The sequence below is a fragment of the Chlamydotis macqueenii genome, chromosome 22, assembly GCF_036417535.1.
Source record: "Chlamydotis macqueenii isolate bChlMac1 chromosome 22, bChlMac1.mat, whole genome shotgun sequence".
Classification (NCBI taxonomy): Eukaryota; Metazoa; Chordata; class Aves; order Otidiformes; family Otididae; genus Chlamydotis; species Chlamydotis macqueenii.
The window spans coordinates 1,685,015-1,711,201 of NC_141577.1; the positions used below are offsets into that span (position 1 = coordinate 1,685,015).

Sequence of the window (26,187 nt, forward strand, 5' to 3'; positions counted from 1 at the left end):
TCGGGGAGGGAAGCGCTTGGTGTACTTGTGGCGTTGGTCACATGCTGTGATATGGGGTTTTGGAGAGAGCGGTTAATGCCTGCGTGGCGGGTGGCGTTACGCAGCGTTGAAGAGGGAAGAAAAAGAGTTTTATGGGCTCCAATTATCAGAGGTTAAGGAACTCCAGTCAGAGGTGCTGGGGTGGAATTACTGGGGAAGGCCTGTCTGCAGAGCCTTGAAACCCAACAAAGTGCTGTTGAATGTTGGTTTTTTTTTTTTTACTGAGGATTATTTCAAATGTGAAAGCCCCGTCTGCAGAGGTTTCTGTTATTGTGGTCTGTGGAGGCAGCAATTACTTAACCATTTTGGGCACTGCAGCTCCTTAAGTTAGTATCAAACATGGCCCTTCATTAATAATTTGACAGTCATAGCATGAGGACATGGGAGACAACAGCTTTTATAATTTGTGAAATTACATGTATACTTCAGCCTGTTAAGGAAGCATGTGATTCTTATTTGATCTCTCATCTCCTGACAGGCCGCTGTGTGCAGCAGCCCCTCCTGTGCAGAGCTGAAGCTGATGTTCATGGACAGACGTAGCCTCCCACGTCATCAGGTAACAGCCTGAACCTCATCCTGTCCCTCTTGCCTGCAGGGTGCCGTTTCCCAGCCCCCCAAACCTGTGCAAACCCGTCACTCGGTGGTCAACGGCTGTGCCGTTCCGCTGCACAAAACATCTCGCCTGGCGAAGGGAGCTCCTGCTGTTGACAGCTTCGGAGCTGCGTGGGTCTCTGATACGTGTACCTAGCCTGTTCCTCCTCCTCCTCATTCACAGTCTCTTTTTCCTTCACCCCCGTTGTGTATCTTCAGTGTCATTCTGGCTTATTTTTCATTGAGATTCTCGTTCCCTATCTCATCCTTACTCACAGCTGCGTCACTTGTAAATGCCACAGCACCTTTCCGGAGCCAGGATGAACTAACTCTGCTTCTGGTAACGGGCTGTCATTGGCCCAGGGTTTTCCCTTCCTGCCTCAGCGGTGCTCCCTGAGCACACCCAGCTCCCATCTTCCCACCAGCTCTGCTGTGCTGTGGCTGGCTTTTTGATTTGGACCCATTCCTCAAAGAGCTTCAGAGGGGGATAAAAAAAAAAAAAGATGGATGTGGCTCCTTTACGGAATGTTTCAATTTTTAGAAGAAGGTTGCCTGATGGGGACCTGGACTGGAAATTAGGAAATCTGGGATGAGTTTCCAACACTCCCCAGGCTTCCTGAGTGAACCTGGACGCTTTGCTTAACCGGTCAGTTCACCATCGGTGAATTAAGTCACTTCTACCTTCTCTCTTCATGTCGTCTGCTCTGCTCAGGGCGTAGAGGGGCTGAGACATTCCTTTGTCATTACCTTACGCAGCCTGCAGAGAGAGCAGCGTGGCCCTGAGCTTGGCCAGAGCCTTCAGCTGCTTCACAAACAGAGTCACTGGGTTAAAATGGACGCGGTTCCCTCCAGACAGCACCAGGCTGAGAGCGGAGGAGCGATGTGCTGTCCTCTGGCTGCAAACGGGAGATGGGTGTGTTTTGGGCCGTCCCTGCTCCATCCTCCCGGCGTTTGTTCCGCCTTCTGGGAGCAGCTGATGGCTGGCGTGGACGTGCTCGCTTCTGGCGGGGGCCGTTCATCAGCTCTTGGAGAAAACGCCTTTGTTTTGCTGCAGGAGAGGAAGAAGCCCGGCAGCCCGGAGCGCTCGATATTGCGCGTTATGCAAATGGCCGCGCGTCAGAGGCACCGCTGCCGCCCGCGCGGGCGAGGGGCCCCGCGGAGGGCTTCCCGCCGGAGCCGAGAACAGAGGAATGCTTGTTCCAGCCCTTGCCGGCACTGCTTCCAGCGCAGCCGCTCGCTCGGCGGGCTGGACCGTTGGCAGCAGCCGTGCCCGCGGGAGCGGTCTGTCTGTCCTGCGGCTCTGGTATCTTTATCTCGGCTGGCGGAAGAGGATGCGTTGGTCCGTGGCTCCAAATGAAGGCACTCGTTACACGGCATTAAATGCTCACCCCGCAGGGGCTGACTGTGCTGTTCTTGGGGATCTTTGGCAGCCAAAGGATTTTCATCCCATGGATAAATCCTCCCTTCTCCCGGGAGGGTGGCGCGGCGCCGGGGCCGGCCCGGTGCCATGTCCCAGTGCTCTCTAGCAGGATCTGGCCTGCTGTTGGGGCAAGCTGCTGTCCCTCAGAGCTGCTCCCCGTCAGCGGGGCAGCTTTTTTTGGGGAGCGAAACGCCACCCCGTGCGTGGGACAGCCTTCCCTGGTGCAGCCCGGCCGTTTCTCTGCGCCGGCTCCGTTTTGTGGCCCCAGCTGGGAGCGGTGGCTCGGAGGGGCCCTGCAGCCTCCCGGCAGGATTGTGGTGGGCACGGACCCGGGCTTCCAGGCAGGATTAGGGATGCCGCCTTCCCCCCCACCCCCCCCCCGACGTGCGAAGCGGGTGCTGGAGCCGCGTTACGCAATCCCTGTCGCGCCCTTTGCCGTTAAAACCGGTGTCGGGCGGGGCCGTCACGGGGCACGGCGCTGTCCGGCTGGCGCTGGCACCAGCGGTCACTTAACGCTACGCCGCCGGCACCGGCGTGGGGCTTCCCGCGGGCCAGGATCCTGCCCCCCCCACCCAAAATCTGAGTCACCGTATCCGGAGCAGGGAACCGGATCAATCATTCGTTTATTCCGGTATCACGGTGCGGGGGGTCCGGGCCGCGAGCTGCCCTTCCCGGGGACCCCGCTCCCTCTGCGGCCCCAGGGCTGTAAGCACCGGGGCTCTTTGCCCCCGGGGACGCTCGGGAGGCGGTGGCTGGGGCGGGCAGGGCCCGGTCCCGGTCCCGGTCCCGGTGCGGCTGGGGAAGCGGAAGCCATGGGAACCGCCGGGCGAGCCGAACCACTGAGCGGTTGGGGGGGGGGGGGGGGGGGCGGGCTGTACCACTGCGGCTGTGCGCTGTGGGAGGGGGGGGGGGGGTGTGTGTGGCGTGGAAGGGCCCCCGTGCACGTGCGGCCGGAGGGCCAGTCCAAGTGCACCGGAAGGGCGGGGGAGGCGGCTGGGGATGTACCAAGGGTGAGTGGGGACAGCAGGGCGGTGCGTTTCGCTTAGGGCGGGCAGGCGGGGCAGGGCGAGCCGCCCCCGGCTCTCCGGTTGCGCCGGGAAGGGCCATACCAATGGCCAAGGAGGGGGGAAGCCGGCTGTACCACTGCCGCCTCTCTTGGGGGGGGGGGCATGTCCAACAGCAGCGAGACGGAGGGAGCCGTTCCCCGCGGCACGGGGAGGGGCGCACGGCAGCGAGGAGCGAGGCCGCCCCAGCGCTTTCTCGTGCCGCGTCGGCATGCCCCGTGCACCCCCGCGGCCGTTGAGTGGGCGCACCCGGCGCGCTGAAAGCGAGGCGGGAGGGGAGGCGGACCGTACCAATGCCGGCTGTGGGTGTGAGGCGGGCCGTGCCAATCAGCGGCGGGCGGGCCGTACCACGGGGCGCGGGCGGGGAGGGAGCGGCCTGTGGGCGAGGAGCCGTCTGGCGGCGCGCGGGCTGTCCGGTCTCTCCGCGCGGCCGGGCCGGACCGGGTCGAGCGCAGCCCCAGCCCCGTCACGGGCCCCGCCGCCGCCGCCGCGCCCCTTCCCGCCCCCTCTCGCTCCTTCCCGTCCCCCGGCCCGGTGTGTGGGAGGCGCCGGGCCCGTTCGGAAGAACGCCGACGCGCTCAATGCCCAGGGTGAGGGGCCGCTGGAGGGGGCTTCGGGTGAGGAGGGACCGAGGGAGGCCGGAGGCCCCCGCCCCGGGGCGGGCCCGAGCTTGGGGGGGGGTAGCAGTGGCTTTGGGGCGGCCTGTGGGTACACCCCCCCGGCTCCTTGAGAGGTTTTGAGGGGGTCCCCGGCCCGTGGGGCTGGGCCGGGAGCCCTTCATGGCCTGGAGAGTCTCCTTTGGCTCCTGCGGCCGATTCGGGGGGGTCTAGGGGTCCCGCCTGGGCTGCAGGTCTGGTTTGGGGGAGTCCTTGCTGGCTTAGGAGACCCTCTTTGGTCCGAGGGGCCGGTTTGGGGGGAACCTTCCTGGCCTGGGGCGATTTCCTGACCTGTGGGCCTTGTTTAGAGGGTCCCTTGGCCTGAGGAGCAGGCTTGGGGGGCAGCTTGCTGACCTGTGAGGTCCCTGCTCTACTTTGGGGCTGGTTTTGGGAGGTCTCCCCTGCCTGTGGGGTTGCACTGGTATGAGGGATCCCCATGGCCAGTAAGGCTGGTTTTAGGGTAGCAGCCCTTGCCTGCAGTGGTGGGCTGCTTTGTGGGGTGTCCCCTCTACCTGCGAGGCTGGTTTGGAGGGTCTTCCCCTCACCTGTGGGAGGGGGTTGATTTACGGTGCCCACCTCCCTGGTCTGCAGGGCTGGTTTGTATGGATCCCCCCTCAGCTGTGGGGCTGGGATGCGTGGACCCCAAAGGGATCGTTTAGGGGAGGGAGTCTGCCTTGTGTTGGGGTTGGGGGGGATGTTCAAGGGGGGAGTTCAGTGCCTGTAGAATTGCAGCAGGGGGAAAATAAGGAGACTGCCAAGAGCTGGTGGGGATGATTGAGGGGGGGTCTGCTTGTAGCTGGTATGGGGGGCATTCAGAGGGGCTGGTTTGAGGGGAGGGGGTGTTACTAATTCCTGTGTGCTGTATGGGTGGGGGAAGAGTTTGAGAAAGGATGGGAGGGCTGATCTGGGGGAAGGGGGTCTGCCTTGTGTGAGACCCGGAGCCCTTCTGGAAAGTTTAAGTGATTTTTCTGGTATCTGGGCTGGAAAGGGGAGACAAGGAGGGCTGTGAGCAGCGTTGGGGGAGATCTTTCTCAGGCTGGAGGGGGGCACGTGGAGCTGGAAAGGAAGGGTGTCCGGGATGTGGTGGTTTTCCTGGGGCTCGAGTGGGGGCAGGGTAGCGAATGCCGAGACTGGTTTGTGTAGATAGAGGGCTGCCCTGTGGGATTTGGAGCTGCCTGGGCTGGAAGCGAGGAGCTGATGGAAGTCTGACTGGGGCAATGGCTAAAGAATGTACTGGTGTTGCTGAGGGTGCTGGGAGTGACCTGCAGGAAGGTCTGAGGGCGGGGTGGTGTACTTACTGGGAACGGCTGTGGTTTGCCGCTTCGGGCGTGCTTTGGTGGGCGAGGAACCCCCAGTTATCGGGGGCTGGGGGTCTGGGATTCGGAGCGCAGGCGAGGTTGCAGGTTGGGAGGTGTTACGGTACGGGGATGATGGTAGAAGTGGCCTCCGCGGAGCTGCGGTGACGGTTCCTCGTGGTTCTTTAGTGTGATTAGTCACAATCTGCTTTTTCTCTCAGGGCAGCTGTGTGCCTGTTGGTTTCGGTGTGAGGAGGAGTAAGGAAGAAAGTTGGCTTTTAAAGGCTACTGTATAAATGGAAACGTGCTTCAAAACTCCCAAAACGACCCAGTCAGGTTCTGACTCAGAGCTGCAGTTAGTATTTAAAGAAGAGAAAAGATAAGCCCACCACTAGCAGCAGCCAGAAAACTCTATCTCCTTATGACTCAACGTGTAGAAATACTTGGATTTAATGAACTCAGCTGTTGGAAAGAAAAGATTGGTTGGAGTTAAGGCAGGAGCAAGGATGCACAGGCAGGAATGTTGGCCTCCTTGCTTAGGGTCTAGGTGTGATGTTTTTACGTGCATCTGTCATAAACACAGGTGATTGGATTCAGGTTTAATTACCTGCAGATGTTCATTATTCTCTTCCACGCAGCAGTACGTAAACGTTGCTCTTCTGTCGGAGCAGAGCTGAACTGCCATCGCAGCCGGTTTCCCCGCTGCTGCCGCTGGACTTTGCCCCGTGGCGGAATGCCGCGTTGGTTAACTGTTGCGGGGCCTGGGAGGGAGCGCGCTGGTGCGTGGCCCTGGGCAGAGCCGGGCGACGTGTGGCTCGTGGAAGGGCGAGCTTCTGTCCTCGCTGTAAGGAAGATGACCTACAGCTGGAAACGCAGCTCTCGAGACGCTGTAGTGCAAGCAGATAACTTTTGTAAGTGCTGTAGGTTGTGTATTTTGATAATATCTGTGGAGGAGAAAACCTGTTGTCAGTGCCGTGCCGTTGCTGAGCTAGCAGAGAGGAGCTCTGGCTGTATTTGGATTAGTTTGACAGCTTATTTGCCTGTTAAAAGGGCTGGAGGTTTGGAACAGCTCTGTCCAAACACTGAAAAATAGGCCTGATGGCTTGGGAGCCTGCGCTACAAGTTGCTCTTCTTGACGTCTGTGAATTGCAGTACTCGACCAGGCTGGCACCTGCTCAGGCCAGAATTTGGCTGCTGTGTATCGTAAGAGAGTGTAAAATCACTTTGTGGTGGCTCTTGGCTCCGGTGTCATCTCGTGGCTCATCTTGCTAATTGTGAAGGGGTACAGGAGCCTTGGCTCCCTTGATCCTTTTCACTGTTATGACACTTGAGATGCTGGGTCGCTGTCTGTCCAGGTCACTCTTATGTGTACCTTCTTGTTACCCCTTGTTTCTCTCTGTACCAAAAAGCTAAATTCCTTTTGATCTCTTAGACAGAAAGTCTGGCTCTGCTCGAAATAATGGGCTGTGGATTTAACAATTGGGGCTCTGTGGATGTGCAGTGAGATCTCTCAGTAAGCTTCAGTTTCAGTTGTCAGGCTGCATTTAACTGCCCTCAGAGCCTGGACCTGGAGCCCGCTCGCCACAGAGTCATTTTTCCGGCGGAGGTATACGGCAAATTCAAACGAGTGAGATGACTAAGATGCGAGTAATTCAGCTCTGTAACTTCACAGAATAATATCCCCGTTGCTGTGTGATTTGAAATTGCTTTTAAGTCCTGCTTGACTTGTTAATGGGTTTGGGGATATTTTTTTGATACTTCATCTTAAGGTGTGAGAATAGTCAGTCTGAGTTGTCGGGGAGGCTCGTGGTGTAGCTGGACCGTGGTTTCAAAGACCAGCAGTTGATACAGCTCGGACAACTCGGCATTCTGATTTTTAGGAATGAGCTGTTAGTGTCACATACTCATGAACTGTTGTCTAAAGCAATTTTTGATTTTACTTAAATATAATTCTATGGCTTAAATGGGATAATAGCTTAAACTTATTTTTCTTAGCTGAGCCTTTTGGGTTTGACTTCAAAGAGTTTTAGTAACTCTAAACTTTTTGGGCATGGTATGTAAATAACATTCAAATGTGTCCTCTGGAGGGATTTTAAAAACTGGTGGATGGGGAAGGCGTTCAAAAAATCCTAAGTGTCAAAGCAGCATTTTTAATTATGAAGCAAGTTTTATTTCACAGGAGAGAAAAGATGTAAAGCGTAAGGCACACAAGCCTACCAGCTCTTTCTGAAAGAGCTAACGCAGTATCGAGTCACTTCCCGCTGCCGAGCTCGCCAGGATGATGATCCCTGTGCATCCATGCCTGTGTTGGATGTAGCAGTTTGACCTCACCCACATTTACGTGCGGCACCTAAACTTTTTCTGCGTAGTACTCGATTTTGAGTTTTGCTGTAGGACTGTTCTCTCACTGAGGAGTCTTGCACGGTCTGTTTGACAATTCTTACTGTTTCCTTATGTGTCACCTTTACAACTTCTTTAATCTGGACTTTTTTTTTTCTTCCTTGCTGAGGCAGATCTCTATCTGCTGCCGTCGGTTTTACGGCCTGGGACTGGGTTAGTGCAAAAGGAAACGAGTGAGTCACCCGCAGAACTTGTGAGCAGGCTGGGAGGGAGCTCCGTGGCGGGGGTGGATAGGGTGGAACAGTAAAATTTTTGACCTCACCCCTCTCTAGGCACGTGTCATTCTGAGCAAGCTTTCTTCAGAAAGCGTTCAAGAATTTTTTCCAAGAATGTTAGTTCCAGGGTTTCTTGTCTCTGTATACTAGGAGAGTGTGTTTTAGAAAAGGTGATTGCTGGGTTCTTGCTAACGTGCGTTGCCACCGTTCTAAGGCTAATTTTGGAGGTCTGGGTGAATTCTTCCACTTGAAAAAAGCACCTTGTACTCCAGACGAAAGGGGACGTTTTGATAGCGTATGGGCAGAACGTGGGTCGCTCGGCAGGGCAGCGCAGGAAGGGGAAGTGAAATGTGACGTACGCAGAGTATCGGGAAGAGCCCAGCGGGGCTGCGGAGTCGTACCAGAACGGCAATGTTTATGGGACCGAGCTGTGTGCCGTCAGTGCCCTGCGGCGCTGATTGCGCGCGTGTGAATGCGGAAAGAGTGAGGTTTGATGGAAGAGGAAAAAGAGGAACAATTCCACAGGTTGTGCCCTAACTTCGTTAACATAAAATGGGGATTCCCACTTACAGGAACAAAATGAGTCGAGATGGTTTCAAAAACTTCAAAACCCTGAAGTACTCTTTCAATACTGACTGACAAATTAGCAGGCTTCGCTGTGCATCCTGTGCACCGGGTTATTTTGAAAGGTGATCCAAGTGACCTTTCCAAAGGTATCCGTGTTTTGCAATCTCTGGAAGCTGCAGCTGTTGCAAGCTGTTTTGCTGTCTCAGTGTAGCTAAGGCAGCACTTTTACTGGTTTGTGTTTGGAAGGAGGTGGTGGAGCTAGGAATTCCTCATGGTGTTCTGGCGTGTTTTTCGTTCGACGTGTCTCCCTGAGCTTGTACGGGCTCGGTAGAGAAGGGCGAGCGGCCTGCCCTACTGCAGGGTCTAATTTAGGAGTCGATGCAGTGACGGACAGGCGGCCACCGGAGGTGAGCGTTGGAGGCGTGCTGGGTTTTTACTCCAGGCAATCTCAAGTGAAGCGTCTAGTGAGACAGGAATTCATTTAACTGTTCTCTTAATTAGTTAATCACCCTGATTTATAACAGGGCTGCCCCTTACATACATTTCAAGCATATTCTTGCACGTTCATAGCATTTTAAAAGACATTCTTCTCAAATTGACCTCATTAGGCTTTATCAGGCTCTTTCTTGGGGTGTACGGCTGTGTGAGGTGTGAGCTCGCAGTGCTTAGTTACAGCTGAAATTAGTCGTGTCTGTAGGTGCAGAGACTGTCACAGCTCACTAAACTTGGCTGTGTAGATAGGCGTCTTGATTGATGATTATTCGCTGATAATTAAGTTAAACAACATCAGGAACTGACTCCCAAGCATTCCTAGGTCTTCTCAGATGCACGAGTGGCCGTTGCTTGCCTTGTTTGTCCTCTGTCTCTGCTTTTTCTCCTCCTCTGGTTCCTGATGAAGCTGTTGCACCTCATTCCCAGCATTGATGTGTTGGATACCTCTGTGCCTTTTCTGAGGTCAGCCACATAAAACATGTTGTAATTTTTTGGTTTCTCTCCATGTGCTATCTCACTTTCTATATATAAAAAGCTGAAGGTTAATTGGCTAAAAAATTATTTCTTGCTTTATGTTGTGCATAGACCTGGTTACTATTTACTGTCGTCAGTTTGATAGTGCTCAGTTCTCTTGGGATTTTGAAGTGCAAATTTGCTTGCTAACATAAGGAGGAAGAAATTTTAAAGTATTTACTTGGGCACATCAGACGATGTAGACAATAGGGGTTTTCCTGTTTTTCATTTTCTTAATTATAAGCCTGGTTATTCGTTAGTTAAACAGTTAGCAGTTGAAAGCCATGGGAAGAAGAGATGTATGTGTCGCTAACCAAACTTTTTTAAAAATAGGGTTGAATGCTACATAAATTTCTTATCCTTCTGAAAGTAATTTTTCAGACTTAAATACAGTGCTTCACATTTTTAATCACTCCTTAGCTATTAGCTAATTAAACGCTTCAGTACTGTTCCTTTGGGGAAGGTAAGATGGTGTCGTTCCTCTTCTGCAGATGAGTCGAGCTACTGAAAGTGGCTTGGCCAAGGTCAGAGCACGAGCAGCTGCAGGTCTGGGAGCAGGACTTGAGCTGGTGCCTCCCTCTGCCATACTTACTTTACTGGAACATGTCATCTCCAGGTGTCCTTTCTTAATGACTTGGTAAATAGTTTTTACAAAAGACTTCTAAAATAATTGGGTTTAAATTCCCTCTTTGATTTGCTTGAGGGAGGAGAAGTGTAACCATAATGACCTGATCGGATACAACTCGCAGTGCGAATAGCACGGGGCGAGGCTCTTCCCACCAAATTATTGGTGCTGAAAATAAAACTGTTCAAAGGATTTGTTTAAATATGACACAATAGTTCTTCCCCTTGCGACAGCGTACTTTGTAATGCTGTAAGCCTCTGGTACTTGGGATCGAAGTTTTTGATCTCCTATGCCAAGATCTGTTGACCACTGTTTTTATTTAAGTTACCTTGTTAGGTCTTAAAAAGTTAGTTTTGAAAGCGTTCCTGTAATGTAAGTCAGCAGGTTGCTCTCCAGGACAAATCAGGTGACTGGAGTGTGTGTTCAAATGAGGGAAAACCAGGCCAGTATTTGCCTGGAAAAATACTTTCTTGCGTAGAGTTTTACAGATGTTGGACATGTGATGCTGCAGCTTTAGTCACTCTGCTCTAGCAGACTGCGATACATTTTAACATACCCTCTGCTTTGAGATTCTGTAGCGTATATGAGAGAGTTGTGACAAGCGTGCAGGAGTTGACAAGCGTAAGGACTTGAATGTGGTGTGTGTAGATGAGACTCTTCCATCTGGGGTGAGACTGAATCCTGCAGTCATTACACTGATAAAATATTCCAGGATTTGGTTTTGAAATGTTTCAGTCACTCAGAGTAAGAACTGTGTTAAGGTTGGGGGAGGTTATTGAAAACATCTTTGTTCTTGCCTCTGGCAACCTAATTAATGTATTTTTTTGGCATTGAAAGCTGTTCTTTAAGGAAATAATTGCTGTTCTTTGGGTGATTTTTGACTTCGTGTCAGTGAAAAAGGTAATTTTGTAGTACTTAATTTGACTGTCTTAAAGCGAGGATCTCATTAAAATGTTGAGCGCAGCAGAAGCTTGGGGTGTGAACTTCATGGGTGTGTGTTTTTCCCTAATTGCGTTCACTTGAGTGTGCCACATTGACCTTTCCACTTGAGCTGCAGGTTGAGACTTCTGGCTGCTAGTTTGGATTTTATTCAACTGATTTAAAACTTTTTCCTTAAAAAAAAAAAAAGAATTGCCAGCAGTGATTCTTTAGTTCCATGCTTTTTAAACGCGGTGAAAAGCCATGTTGCTTATTCAGTATCTCAGCCTTAAGCGAGTCGAGCTAGGTTAGGTTAGCTCCACTTTCATCCCCCTAAACCTCATGGTGGAATTGCATCTGCCATCTTCTGTTGTTGTTGCTAAAACATCTGTATTTTGAATCCTGTGTGTTAGGACTGGAGGCTGCTGCTGTCTTAATGCCCCAGTCTGTAAACACAGGTAAGACTGGGAACAACTCAAAGTTATTACTGCTGAAGGACCACTTGGTTGCTCTAGAAATGAGTGGTTTCTGGAGGATATCTCCCTGCTACCGTTGGAAGTTTGGTGATACTACAATGCTGGTGAAATTTATCTGCTAGCAAAAACTCCTATATATGGCAGTTACGCTCTTCTTGCTGCTTGTACTGCTTATTTCGTTCGGGGAATAAAGCCATACCAACAATCATTTTCTACATATTTGGGTTCAGGCCAAACAGGTAAGACTGTACCAACGGACACTTTGAAGCCTGTGCTTGGCTTTGTGCTATTTTCTGCTCTGCTAGGGCACCTGGTTGGGAGGGAGGGGCCTCGGAGAGCACAGAAAGGTTTCCTTGTTCTCCGTTCCGGTGCCTGGCTGCCAGGAACAGCAGTTACAAGAAGTCCCGTGTCTCTGGGCTAGAGCGTACTTGGTGCCGAAAGAATATTCGGGATTACACTGATCGGGACTCCAGTAAAGACTGATTTTTGTTTGTTTGTTTTTTAAACATAGTCTTATCTAGTTTAATTCGAGTTTCTCTAGGAGGGTGAACATTTGGTGTGTCTGGAAGTAGAAGCCGCAATTCCTCTTACATGATATTTTTCTTCTCTCTAGGTGTTCTGTTGGAATATACGTCGCACATTTATGGCGATTCTGAGCGTGAGGGCAGACTTCTGCCAGGCCCAGCACAGGATCCTGGCTGACAAGTGAGCTGAGCGCAGGGGGTTCTACGTGCCATAATTACTTTGCCTTGAAGACTCCAGACACAACGAACACACTCAAATATATGGGATATCTTCTGCACATTGGAAGCATATTCCTTTTACTGACTCTAGCAAAACTAAGCATCAAGAAAACAAAGTGGAGAGAAAATCTGCCCTTACCTTTTTGCCTCACCAGTGCCTAAATGTAGAACAGGCTGCCTAGCCTTGCACGTAGTCAGAATTTTGGGAGTCTGAAGGATACCACCTACCGTAATTGAGGCTGAAGTTGAATTCAAGTGGATTCTGAAGCAAACCTGCTTTTCTAGAAGCAAATTCTTTAAGGAACAAACACGTCAAAGCAAGCTCTGATCAATCCCAGGCATTTTAGTGGTCTTTTTAATGTTTTCTGCTGTGAAACCTTTCCAAGGTTATTGATTTTTTTTTTTTTTAATTTTAATTTTTTTTGGCCCCTTACACATTTTGTTTGCCATTATGAACCGTCCAGCCCCCGTGGAAATTACTTTCGAGAACATGCGTTTCCTGATCACTCACAACCCAACCAATGCAACCCTCGGCAGGTTCATAGAGGTAAGGCAGTCAAATAAGGTACCATCCTTCTTTCCGTGGAAGCGCTGAACAGTCATTCCTTGCGCTCGTTGCTCAATGCTTTGGCTTTGTTACATGTTACCTGAAACTTAAGGTGGTTTTATCTTCAATATATGGTTCGCGTTCTCTTGGCAGTTTGAGAAGAGAATCCACCAATAACTTTTTCGAAAGTCCCGCATTTCTTTAATTGCAGGAGGCTGGATGCGCTTCCGTTTTAGCATACAAACACAGCCCCTTGCCATCATTCGTGTCCTGGTTCCCGAAGGACGTTCTGAACGTTATCTTTCATTAAATAATGCAGTGCTTCTAATATATTGATCTATTGCTCAGCTTTTGGCTTTTAAAGAAGCAGTTAACAATTATAACTGGTTTCTGACCTTTCTCCTCCCTTAGAGTAGGATTAAGTGCAGTACTTAGTGATGTTTTAGTTTACAGGATGTGTTCTCAAAGTGCCCTGCCGGTCCTGGAATTGCCAGAGATTTCAGGTGCCAGAATTTATCCACGAGGAATGACACCTGCTTGGGTCTCCCTGTGGGAAGATTCAGCGATGGTGGGCAGTGGGTCAGGCCGTTACTGACACAAGCAGATCTTAAATACTGCAAAATTGAATACTTAGTTTGCTGATAAAGTGACAGATGGTATCGTCAGAGAAGCAGCATTACAGTGTATTTCTGCATTCATGTTTGCTCCAAACCTGCTGTATCTTTGTGCCCTTATATCCAGAGGACTTCTATCTTGCATACACAAATCTCTTTAATTCCAAAGAGATCCTGTCATACTGATGTCTGACTGGGGCTGTTAACAAACTTCCACCATTCAGCAGCGTGCTCTTCACCATGAATCTGTTCAGATATTAGTGGTTAACTTTGTCTGAAAGCCACATTCTTTTGGTCTTCATATATATGGGGTTTTTTTCCCCCATTATTATGGATTGTTGTCTTTTTTTCAGACGTCCTGACTCTGGAATATATATTATTGCTAATTGTTAGAGGTTACAGTGATTCCGTCCAAACAGGAGGGGAAACGCTGCTTGCTGTATGAACCTTCAAAGTGAACTGAAACAGCTTGTGTTTGATCTTCTGATTATTTATCTAGCACAATGTGCTACTTATAGTGCATTACAAGGAAGCTGGAGTATGGTGGTGTGTGTGCTCTGTTCCTCCCTGCCTCAAAATGTCAACACTGGCTGAAGCAAACAGCTCCACGCTTCTATTTAAAGAGGAGAAGCTGCGTGGAGAATATAAGCAGCTATTTTAATTTTGCTCTTATACATGCAATTTTTTTCCACCTTGGCATATCCCTGGAGAAGAATAATTCAGAAGTGTTCCACGTTTATTCTTGCCACTTGTAACCCTTGTCCTAATGCAGGCCTTAAACCTCCCTTTCTGGCTTGGCCCTTGCTCCTTCATTGTGTAGTCACCTTGGAGCTGTGCAATAGCCGTGGTACTGCTGACTCCGGCGAATATTTAGTTTTGTAGCTGGTGAGAAAGTTCTGTAACCCTTTGCTCCGTCGGTGTGCTCACGTGTTTTCCTTTTTCTTAAAGGAGCTGAAGAAGTACGGAGTGACAACCTTGGTGCGAGTTTGTGATGCCACTTACGATAAAGCTCCCATTGAAAAAGAAGGAGTCCAGGTTCTAGTGAGTTGCCTTTAAAACTGTCTAAAAATGAAAAATTGTGTATCTAGAAGTGGTGGGGATGGCCTTCACGTTTTGGGCAAGCGCTTATGACTGTTTCAGACTGACCAAAAGCAGCGTGATCCCCCGCATCAGCTAAAGCTGGTTTTGAGAAACTGGCTGTACTGCTGTGAAAGGTGCTTGCTGATTCGTTACAACTGCCTGAGCGCTTTAGTTGGAATAGGAATGTCTGTTCCTGGATTTCTGGATTTGTTGAGATATTTTGATTGTGTTTTAGTGACTAGTGCAATACGAATCCCATGTTCAGCCTTGTGGTTCATATAACTCGGTTGGTCCTTTTCTCTGGATAAAGCACTTTCTTGGCTTTACTGTTGACCTTCTCAGGATGCATAAAAAACTCCATTCTCTCGCTCTCTCCAAATGTGCCGCTTTCTGGGCACGTTGGTATAGGCTTCCACGGCCTGGCTGTAGCAGGATATTGATCGATAGCCTCACCTCTGAATGGAGCCCGGCTGCTGGTGGCTTCCCTGCTCAGCAGGTGCAATTCCTGAACTGCTGCTCATCGTTACCGTTGGGCAGTGGCTGTCTGACTGTTGTCTAGTGCTGCTTGGCATTTTAGGGGAGGTTTTTTTTAATAGGTGTGTGCTCATACTAAGCTTGCAGGTGGTATTTTTCCAGGCAATACTTCTGAATTATTATAGTGTGTCAGATAGAATCAGTTTATTTTACTGGAGTGAGTAATAACTCTTACGAGGCCAGAAATTGCATCTTACCTTCTTGTTGCAGGTAGTCAGTCTTCTACTGCCTCTTGATTTTTTTTTTATGGCTCGTTTGGAGGGAAACTTCTGCAGTTTTCCATTAGGAGAAAAACTTGTATCCTGGCATATCTGTGAAAACTCCACGTACAGGTCAGTCAGGTTTCTTGGCGCCTGGCCCTAGTAAGCATTTACTGCAGTTCCAGGCAGCCACGTGTGCCTCAGTGTTGCTGGAAAAATCAGTCATTACAGGGCTACCAGCGCTGCTAGGGCTGCGCTCTGGAATAGTGTTTTTGTTCACTCTAGAGGTGTCTTGGACATCCCAGTGTTTTCAGGCATGCTGCTGTGAAACCTCTAGCTGTGATACTCCTGAGGTTGCCAGAGGCTGGGAGGATTAAACTTCTGATGTTGAAGCCCTCAGAGCCCCCATTTAAGCTGGAGCTTAGAGTATTTCTGTGTTCCTGTGCCAAAGCACAGATCTGAGTTCTTCCTAGAATACTTAGGACAGTTTTGCAGGTGTCCAGCTCTGCCAAGGTGCCTGCCCTGTGAGGCCGGCTGACCTTGGCTCCTGCAGCTGCGAGCGAAATCCACCCACCCCGGCCATGGCCGGGGCCCTTGGGGCAGCTGCAAGAGCCAGAGCTCTCTGTGCTCTGGAATCTGTGCTTCTGAAATGGTTCGGGGATTTTGGTTCTCAAGAAACTTAAAAACTTGATGTTGGCTAGATTGGAAGTGAAAACGGTTTTTTGAGGAAGCTTTTCTAAAAACTGGAAATGCTGTTTCCGCCAGCTCTGCTAAGCACTGTTCTGTTGGAGAGCCTTTCACTCTGAGTAACACATGCCAGAGTCTGGTGTCTGTACGCGTTTCCCTGAGCTAACAAGCCTCTCTGCGTTTGGTATGTACCAGTTCTTCCTAGTTAGTATTCCACTGCTGCAGGAGGCAAACCAGGAGAGCATAAATCCCCCAGGCATCTGTTAAGGGTAACAGAAAGCAGGAGGTGGCAGGGAAGGTTTGCTGTTGATGTCATCACTGATCCCGATGATCCCAGTCATGAGGCTGTCTTAGCAATTTGCTGTTTTGCCCTTTGAGATAGGTTTAACTCGTCACAGACATGACCAACTCCTGAATAGGTTTTCCTTCTTATGAGTGCATGCGTTTTCGAAGCAGAGTCCTGCTGCTGTTCGAGATGATATTAAATTACCATCTGGCTGAGAAAATAACACGTCACTATTTAAAGCTAATATTTGCTTGCAAAAATAGCATTAAGATTAAAAACAGCCTGAGAGAGATTAGTGTCTATTTTAGAACTGTTGAGGTCAAAAGCATAGTGGCACCCCTTAAAACGAGAGCATTTTAGCAAAGCCTACTCTCATGCCGCGACACAGGATCATGTACTGGCAGGATGGGCAGAATGCGGCAGCTACGGAGTTGCTTTGGCAGATGGCATAGTGAGAAAGCAGAGAATTAGATGTTCCGCGCTTGAAGTAGTACTATTGCATGCGCGTGTTTATCAACAGAGATTAAATCCAGGAGGCAGGAGGCGGGGATGGATTTAGTTTCTGTGGGCTTCTGCAGTTCTTAGTTATGTTCATATGTAAGGTCTTGAAATGTAGAAATACTACATTGGAAAAACTGGTAGGGTTTTTTTTTTTTTTTTCCAGAAGTATTTTTGCACTGGCTGGCAACCAAGGAGGCTGTGATAGTTTTGTTCATTTTCTAAGACATGTTTCATTGTTCTGCTTCTCTCGATCCTTCATTCACTGTTATCCCCGGGTCAGACTTTCTGCACGCTCTGTGCCGTCCGGGATGGCCACCACCTGAGCGCTCGCAGGGAGTCGGGAGTGCCTGCGTTAGAGATGTGATCATTGCCAGCTGACATTTACTACGTCGCCACGGGCTCTGGTATTGAGGTGGGAAAGTTCCGGGCTGGTGGCTGCGGTGCCACCCGATGCAGATGGGGACAGTTCTGGGAGTGCTTTGCTGCCGAGTTGCGCACGAGTTTTGAAGAAAGGATTCTTTGTCACTTTAAAGTCCTGCTGCTGCTGCTTGGTCATCTCAGTTCTGCACTGCCGGTCCTGCAGTCGTTGCTGACTGACCAACTCGGAGCTGTTCTGCTGAGCCAGGCTGCTCCAGGAAAAGGGTAAATAACAACCACCCTTTCAGCCTATCATCCTGCGCAGCTACTATAGGGTGGCATGAAAGAGCTGTATTTTCTGTTTGTGCGATCTCAGTGCATCATCCCAGCTTAGCAATCTGTTTTCTGTCCTGGCCGACAGGAATTTGGAGGTGGTGCTGGCAGAACTCATAATCAGGAAAAAAAAAAAAAAGAAAAAAAAACCTGCAAAACTCTGCTGCAGTTACTCCTCTAAGTCGCAGAATTGTTGTTGTTCCTCATTCAGGGCAGCGTCCCAAGCAGCAGTGTTTTATCAGTGCTAATTTAATATCAGTGGTGCCCCATTCCTGAGAAGGCGATGCTCTGTGGGGACATGACAATGTCGTTAATTCGGGCTGGCACGAGAGTTGTGTGGCCGTGGTGGTTATCACATGAGCTAAAGCAATGTAGTAACCTCCTGTGTTTGTTCTGGAGGAAAGGATTTCGTTTATTCTAAAACTAGGACACAGAACTGACGGGTAAACCCTGTTCTTCGCAAGGCAATTTCAAAAGAAAGCATCTTGCGATGGGTAATGCCTCTTCCCTTGGCAGCCCGTGTATCTCTTCCTGGGACAGTGGATGACATAGAGCCTAAAATAATACATCTAGCAGTGTGGGACTGAGTGGAAAATCTCGTAAAAGCCTTTTATTAGAAAGAACAAGTTTTGCTTTAGGATCTTGTTTCGATAGTTTTTTCTTTTGCTGCGTTGTCTCAGATATTTTTAATTTCCCATTTGCTTTAAAAAAGTTCTCTGCCCTTTTCAGACTCTGTGTATCTTTCTGAATTAATTGCATAATGAAGTTATTTCACTAACTTAAAGGCTTTTTTGGTTTTGTGGTTCCGAGACGCAGATTTCCACCTTTCAGCTCTTTAACGTGCTAACGCGCTTGTAAGGTGTTCTTGGGCTGAGCTCTGTGTGCTACGCTGTGCTTGCTGCTCAGGAAGTGTTAGGGTAGCAGTAAGTGCATTTCAAAATTAAAATCTGGCAGATTTTTACTTTTGGTTGTACTTGTTCAGAGTTTCCGCGTGCTTCTTTTGGGCTTCAGAGAATATTACATTAACCTGTTGTCAAGATACGACGTGAGAGGCGTGTTTCTGACCGGTGAGGGAAGAAGAGGCCTCCTTTCAAAGCATTTGGAGAGATTGTTGAACAATGTGAAGCTCTGGCTGTGAGTCTCTCTTGTAAAATGCATTGCAGTTGTCTAATGAAAAGTGCTAAAGAGCTGCTAAGTATTATTTTTCAGCCTTGCATCTGGGAGTGCTCTTTCCACAGCACTCCCCGTGTCTGAGAAGATGATAAAGCATGTGATGTTGTGCTTGGTGTTGAAGTATAGGACATACAGTACTGCACTTAGCACGAGTTCCAGGAAAGAGCTGCGACCTCAGGAAAATGGGAAGTTTCTCACATGCAGTTTTGATTTGATGGGCGTGTTGGTGATATTAGATGTGGCCTAGGTAGTTTAAGTGTTGGCTACCCCTCTAACAAACAGAAATGTAACTGTAAATGCGGCTTAGTTGTTGGCTTTGCCTTTTATCTAAGCTCTTTTTCGCTTGTGAATGTGGGTTTTTTGGCTTGAACGTACCTAGGTAATTTTAACTGTCTTGTCATTGAGTTTGTGGCAGCTGGACAAACTGATCCGTCTGAGTTGTTACGACTATCTTCGCTGCTGCTCAGGAAGTAGCTTCTCTGTGCAGTCCGCAGTACGAATAGTATTTTAAAAGGCTGACACAACTGCAGGCAAAAGTCTGCAGAGTTCTCATCTTTCAAATGTTTGTTTGAAATGTCTATTGATTTTTACATATTTCTAACGAAATGAGACTTCAAGGGCAGCTATTTTTCTAAAAATTCTATACTACAAAGGAGGTAGTGTAGACTTTTATTGAAGTTTTATTGAAAAGTGCAATTAAATGGTTGTTAAACATTTAGCGTTGCATTATGGTATTGACTTGCAAACTTCTGTGCAACCAGGAAAACACCCACAGAACTGCGAGTGTAATATGTACTCCTTGCTGAACGTGGTATTTTCCTTCTCCCAGTTACGATTCCCTTGCTGTTGGTTATGGATTGAAGTCCATACAGCTAATGTCCTTTTTTTTTATACTTCAAAGGACTGGCCGTTTGATGACGGAGCACCACCCCCAAATCAGATAGTTGATGACTGGCTAAACCTGTTGAAAACCAAATTTCGTGAAGAGCCTGGATGCTGTGTCGCAGTTCACTGTGTTGCAGGGTTGGGACGGTTAGTATCTGCTGTCTTGTTCTTGTGCTGGGCTTGAAGTTTGTTTATTTGTAAATGCCAGTTTAGCTGGTTTTCTCCCAAATAATGCTTTAAAGCAGCAGTGTGAAGTTTTTGTCGCTAAAGCAACAGAGACTTACTAGAGCTTAAAAATATTCAGTAATTTCATAGCTCTGATCCGGGATGAGAAGAAAAACTTGGAGAGATTGTTCAGAACACTTCTGTCAATCATGACATGAGCAGTTAGAGATGCTGTTGATTTGAAAGTATGTGTCTTTCTCAGAAAACAATGAAATTTCTTATGCAATATACATGTCTAGTACGATTTCTAAGGCTGTACAGTTGGGGTTTTCTAAATTTCCTCCTGTTTTTAACTGATATACTATTAAGCATGTGGCAATAAAAAAAAACATTTAGAGAAAGCGGTTCCAATTTCTTAGGCTAAAGTGGCTTCACTTCAGTGCTAAGAAGAGTTAGACTTGTATTTCTTCCTCATGTGCAGACTGTTTCTCTCCTCACCACTCAAAACATAACTTGCTTCTTTGGGAAGAACTTTGTTTCAAGATGAAAGAACAAAAAGACCAGTTTAGGAAAACTAAATGCTACATTCATATTCCCAAATGTAATCTTTGAATGTTATGTTTATCCTATGGGGTAGGAGGAAAGGGAGCTTAAGTGTTAGTGTTCTTACAGAAACGCTGGGACTGTTGATATTTAAGGACATGAAGGAGTGGGCAAGAAAGGAGGATTAAAGAAGTCGAGTAAGCACAGAGTTGGAGTGTGGCAATTCTTAAATTTCCATCTCTAGAGAGGAAGAGATGGGGGAAATCAGGAGGCAGAGAGAGAATAATGAGCCAAAAAGCCAAGACAATTAACATTTTTTTTAAAAAATCCATTTCTGCTCTATTTTTATCTGCGACCACGTGTAACTCAAGTGATTTTCAACTCTCCTGTTTCTTGTCTAATACCAGGCCAAAGGGTACCAGAGGCTTCCTATCTCCTGTATGTCACACACACTCGTGTTGTGTGTCTGTTCCTTGCCGAATGACCTTTTTGCTCTTGTTCTCAGATTACTTCTGGCAGAGAGAAAAGCGAGAGCTTTACAGATTTTGCTTTAATCTGGAAAGCTGTCAACCTGTCGTAGGGAACTGCACTTCAGCTATAGTAAAAAGAGACAGAAATTTTTTTGGAAGTGATTTTTGATGTTTCAAATTGCTTCATTTGGAAAGTGAATAATGTGACTAATTCTGTTGATGCAGGTGCAGTGTGGCAGTGATAGAGTTGTTTTTGTTTAGCCATGAGTACAACTGGTCCAGTTACTAGCACCTCTTTAACCCTTTGCTCTGCTGTCAGAGCTGCCTGCTGCAACTGTGCAGTGAACAGCAATCCAGGAGACAGTCTGTGTCTGCTGTGATTTTTGGCTTGTTTGAAAAGCTAGCTCTTTACCCTCAGCCACCTTCCAAAATGTGGACCCCAAAGCAGAAGTTTTTGCTCAGTTGTCCCTAGAACGCCCAGTTCCATGCACAGCAGATAACTTAAAAATAAATAAATAAATAAAATCAATATAAGTAATCTGTTCAATGCTTCATAGATCTCTCTCATGTATAGTTAAATCTGCAGTGTTATAAGAAGCAAAATGTGTGCAAGAGGTATTACACACTTGTTTTAGCGAAGTAGAAAATTGAGTTATAGTGAAATGAGAAAGCATAACAATCTAGAATTATTTCATACCCCAAACACTGAGGAGCTATTGATTTTTATTTTTGTGTGTGTGTTTGTTGGAAGCAGAGCTGTCTACTAAAAGAAATTTTACATTAGGTACTCAGCGAGCAAATGTCTGTCTTTAAATAATACTTAAAGAGAAAATGCGTAAGCTATTTGTTTAGAGATTAGTTTGGTGTATTTTGAGAGGTTCAATATATTGTTTATCCAGATCTTCTTTAAATATTGATTTCTCCTTTAGGGCTCCTGTCCTCGTTGCACTTGCTCTCCTTGAAAGTGGGATGAAGTATGAAGATGCAGTCCAGTACATAAGGCAGTAAGTTAAACTTCCCCTTTCTCAAGAAATCTCTCAGTTTGTGTTGTATTTGAACAGCATGTGTCTTCAGCAAAGTTTGTTAGATTTCGGGTTTCTTTTCTAGTAGCTATATCCTGCCAATAATGGGCTTGACTTTGACATTAATGGTGAGGCTTGTGCCCTTTCCTCTGTTTAGAGATGAGGATTAAAAGGTGATTTTAAAAAAAAAAATTATTATTTTAAAATCTAGGCCTATGTGTTAATCCATTAAGACTCAAAGATTTTTGAAGTTGGGGAGGAAAAAAGTCTAGGCTGGGGCTGTAAAAATCGTGGGTGAATTTGACATGGATTGGTTGCTCCTAATTTAAAAAACAAAACAAAACAACCCCAACCAAACCACCTTGTAGTGAGGCTGAGCCCCCAAGCAGGATTTTTACAGCAAGCAGGGGAGCAGCAGCACTCCCACAGGTGGTGTGAGTGTGTTATCCACCCAGGAGATGTCGGAAACCACCTGTCTGGAAAATAACAAAATTGGTAAAGGACGAGATTGCAGAGCACTGTTGGTTTAGTGATAACATCAGATCTTGAAATGAAGCCCAGCAGGTGAGATTATGTTCAATGAACTTTGCCAAAAAGGCAATTCATCCTTTTATGGATTCCCAGGGTCTTCAGTAATCTTTGTAAACTGTCTTGCTGTCAACAGATCTCTGAATTTTTCCTTTCTTAGGTTCCCTTTTTCTCTTCCTGGGTACAGTGCCTTTTCTGAGAACCTCTTGATATATCTGTATCTGAATGCTATGGTCTTTATTTACTAGCTACTAGAATACGTAGCGCGTGCACCTGCAAGGAAAGAGTGACCTTGGTGTTGTTTATCTGGTGATGGGAACTCTCCCAGTCCAAGAAAATATGCTGAAATTTGCTAACTGGATTTTGGTTTTAATACTGGCATGTAGGTGATGAAGTGCATGTGCTGGTCTGGTTTGTCTTTCCTCAAAGTGTCAATGGATTTGGAACCAAGCCAAAATGCTGTTTTATAGGTAGAGAAAAGCTTTGGAACGAGGACTAATCTGCCTGAGAATGTACATGGTGATCGAAGCAGTACTTTTTCCATTGATATTAGCCTTCATTCTCTTTGTTTTAGGAAAAGGAGGGGAGCTTTCAATTCCAAACAGCTGCTTTACCTTGAGAAATACCGACCTAAGATGCGATTACGCTTCAAAGATGCCAACGGTCACTGCTGTGTTCAATAAAAAAAACAAACAAACAAAAAAATCTCAAACGAAGGCAGAAGTTAACATGGCTGTTTTCTGGACTCTTGGCACCTGGAAATGTGAATCTGGAGTCAAACTACGTCATCAAATTAGTGGTGGAGTCAGTGCTCCTCAACCTCTGTCCTAATGGTGGTGATGAATGAAAATAAAAATAAAAATAAAAAAAAATTAAGAGAAACATTTCAGTGAAGGATTGTTTTCTCCTTAAGCTGCAGTTTGAACATCTGTAAGGAGAAAATCAGTTTCTGAACCTTCTGTATTTTTAACTTTTTAAGAAAAGAAATAAAGTAAATTTTATGTCTAAGGAAAACCAGCAGAGCATTGGCTCGTAGAGAAACTATTTTCTTGACCTGAGGAACGTACCCCGCAGTTAGGGCCCGATACATGAATTCCTATGGGACTCTCTTAAATGGAGTTGCCTTTTTTTAACCTTGCTGGGACCTGGCAGAGAGACACGAGGAGGAGCCTTTGCTGTACGGGAGCAGTCTGACAGCCTTAAGCCCACCCGGGGCGTATTCTAGAGATTCAGAGATGCCTGTGTTGTGTGTCTGCACGGTGCTCTGACTCTGCAGGGGTGAAAAAACTTCCTGGTGGGCTTTAACAGGAGACTCTCTGCCTCCTGACTTTGGTGAACGTGCTAAAGGCCTGTTCCGACTGGGGGGAGATGGTGCTTTTGAGAGTGTGTGTATGCACGTGTGTGTGGTTTCGTGTGTGTGTATGTTGGTCTTATATCCAAAGAATTTGGCTGAAATGTTAATTGTCTTTCTGTTGCTGGATAGAAAATCTGTCTCGGCAGAAGGCTGATGTTCAAAAGTGTCCTAGGTGAGCAAGGGGCAATTCAGACAAGGACTTAAAATTAATTTTATCTGTCATAAGGAAGAAGAAAAGGCTCTTTGCTGCTGTCCAGATTCTCTGCCTTGCTGAACACAGTAGATCAGAGGGAGTGTCTCATTTGTACTGTGTCTGAGGTAAAGCTGGTACACGCGCAGAAATGCGGTCCGTGAACAGATGCCCAGTATGGGTGTGTTCCCCGCCTGGCCCTCGCGTACAGTTCAGTTTAACCACCGATTGCCTTGTTATTTTTTATTAGGCTCTTCTGGAGGGAGAATCTCCGGTTACACGCCAACATGCCTGCCGTGTATGCACCATTGTCAGACCATAAATACGCTGATTTTTGGGGTGCGTGCTGGCACCACGTTCTCTTTCTATGTCAGTGAGTTAATCAAGCTGAGTCACTTCAGAGCCTCTAATAAGCGGTTTCAGCCAGGCTGCTTCTACCAAACATGTTCGCTTAGTGCCCTGCCCAGTAGTGACCTCATGCTTTCGACTTGACAACACGTCTGTAATACTCAGCCTCTGAAGGCTTGGAATGCAGGGTTAGGGTCGTGTTCTCCTGTCACCTTTTGCTTGGAGCACCAAAGGCTTTTGCTGGTCTGTGCCTGTAGTGGGTGTAGACTGGTACCCGTGTTTTACTGATACCTCAGCTGCCGGCGATGCGAACTGCCTTCACAGGGTTTCTTCCTGTTCTAGACTTCTGTTTTCAGTCCGCAGCTTAACTGCACAAACGTTTTTGGAACACCAGTAATGGACTTTCAGAATTCTATTCCTGGAAGGGGTTTATAAATTTTAGCAAAAAGTAATGGTGCTTATCAAGACCCTCACTTCACAGACCTACCGACAGACCTGTTTGAGGCCATGGCTGGAAAGCAGCGCGCTCCACGGAACTCCTTCTGCACCCTGACTCAAGCTGTGTTGTTGTGCTGAGTTCCTTCCTCCCTCTAAGATGTGTGACGTTTCTGATTTCTTGGATAGATAAAGGAGACATGAAAGTGTGTGTGATGTCACTGCCTTCACTAGGGAAATAACCTATCTGGTGATGTTTGAGTCCACGTGGAAGGCACAGGATGCTGAAACTACCAAATCCTGGCCTTTACCTTCCCCTTGTAAACTACAAGCCTGGTGTTCTAGCTGTCTCTGCAAATTAAAAGTGATGGTTGTAGTAAAATGAAATGGTGGTAGGTAAAGCTGATTTGGCAAATGATGGAAGTCAGATTGGAGGGGAAGGTATTGAGCTGGATTAAAAACCAAACCCCAGGCCCTTCTGAAGAACAATTTTAAAAAAAAAAAGTCACATGCTATATGTATAACTTTGCATTTTCCCCCTAGTTTTACTCTGATTTATAATGTAGTAGTTATCATATACTATGACTCTGCAGCCGTAATTGAGGAAGAATAGGGAAAAGAGCAGACTGTTGTACAGTGCAGGCACAAAATGGGGGGTGTAATTGTGACCGATGTCCAGTAGGCACAATACGTGGTTCAGCACTTGAACGTAGTGCAATAAAGTTCTTGCAGTAAAACGTCTTCCCTCTGGCTCTTGATGAATTTATTGCAGCTCATTAATGTTAAATGCTCTTCTTTCATCTGATTTGTAAAGGCCTTTGGACAAGTTTGTCCGTGCCCCTTGTATAGCTGGTCACCGTTGGGTACCGCGTGGTGTGGAGGCGCTGGTGGGAAAGGCTGCTCTGCCTTTGAGAAGAGGCACAGACAGGAACAGTTCTCTTCTTTTCAAGCTGCCTCTCTAAAAAGGTGTAAACTTACCTTTAAACAAACAAAAACCCCAAACCAAACAAGAGCTCTAAACAAGAGCTGTCCAAGATCCCTTGCAAAACTTTCCGTTGTGCCCTGGACAAGACTAGACAGCAGGCCGCCTGGCAGAGCTTGAATGGGGTGGTTGTTCTGGGGTGACAATGGAGTTTCTGGAGTCCTGGCTCCCAGCCGGTCCCCTTCCTTGGCACGGGAATGCCCCTGCCTTGGTCTGTGTCACTGAAACAATACGAAGGTGCTGTTTTCGGGGCCTCACAGATAACAATCCAATCAGCTTTGCTGCCATCAAAGAAGTTGGTTACTTGCAAATCGGTATCGTGTTTCTAATATTTATCAGATTTTTCCCACTAGTGCACTGGAACAAATTTGCAGTCCCTGTTGGCAATGAGATAATAAACAACTTTGTGAGACTGCCAGCAGTAACTGGGAAGTTCCATCTCCTCTTTCTGTGAGGGTGTCTTTGTGTGTATATGTGTGTATACATATATATATGTATTTTTTTTTAACACCAAACTCTTGTTTTGTTTTTCGGAATTTCCACCTTTTTGGTTACCATGCACCAAAGTGAAATACGTCTTGCTAATCAAAAGCCACTTGGTATAAAAAAATACCATGTGCTTAATTGGAACTGAGATATTCCTGTACGATAGGAGTTCCTTGTTTCTCTTGTCAGTTTTTTTCGCTAACATCTCGGCAGCCTCAGATACTGACACTTTCACTGGAGATAACACTTAATCACATGCGTATTTATAGCATTAAGATGCTACTTTTGAAGCAATCAAGAATGATAAGCAGAGTGGAGAGACTGCATGGGGAAAGAAACTGGGAGTCATGGTTTGCGCTTCGGTGATCATGTATGTTCCTTTAACTGAAAAATAACAAATAATTTAACTCTGTCTTAATCCTCGTGAATCAATTCCAGTGAGCATTTTATGTA

At 47.3% G+C, this 26,187-nt stretch overlaps 1 protein-coding gene across 2 annotated transcripts; it reads left to right on the forward strand.

The window, feature by feature from the left end:
* The first annotated feature begins 3,481 nt into the window (after positions 1–3,481).
* PTP4A2 (protein tyrosine phosphatase 4A2) lies at positions 3,482–22,961 on the forward strand. 2 transcript variants are annotated; one of them, XM_086765066.1, is made up of 6 exons: positions 3,482–3,731; positions 11,885–12,561; positions 14,124–14,216; positions 19,228–19,358; positions 21,319–21,393; positions 22,514–22,961. In XM_086765066.1, the coding sequence occupies exons 2-6, from the start codon at positions 12,466–12,468 to the stop codon at positions 22,620–22,622; spliced, it is 504 nt and encodes a 167-aa protein (XP_086621192.1). In that variant the 5' UTR covers positions 3,482–3,731; positions 11,885–12,465; the 3' UTR covers positions 22,623–22,961. The 2 variants fall into 2 exon arrangements, with proteins under 2 accessions (XP_086621192.1, XP_086621191.1); XM_086765065.1 differs by having other exon boundaries at positions 3,482–3,704.
* Positions 22,962–26,187: the final 3,226 nt, after the last annotated feature.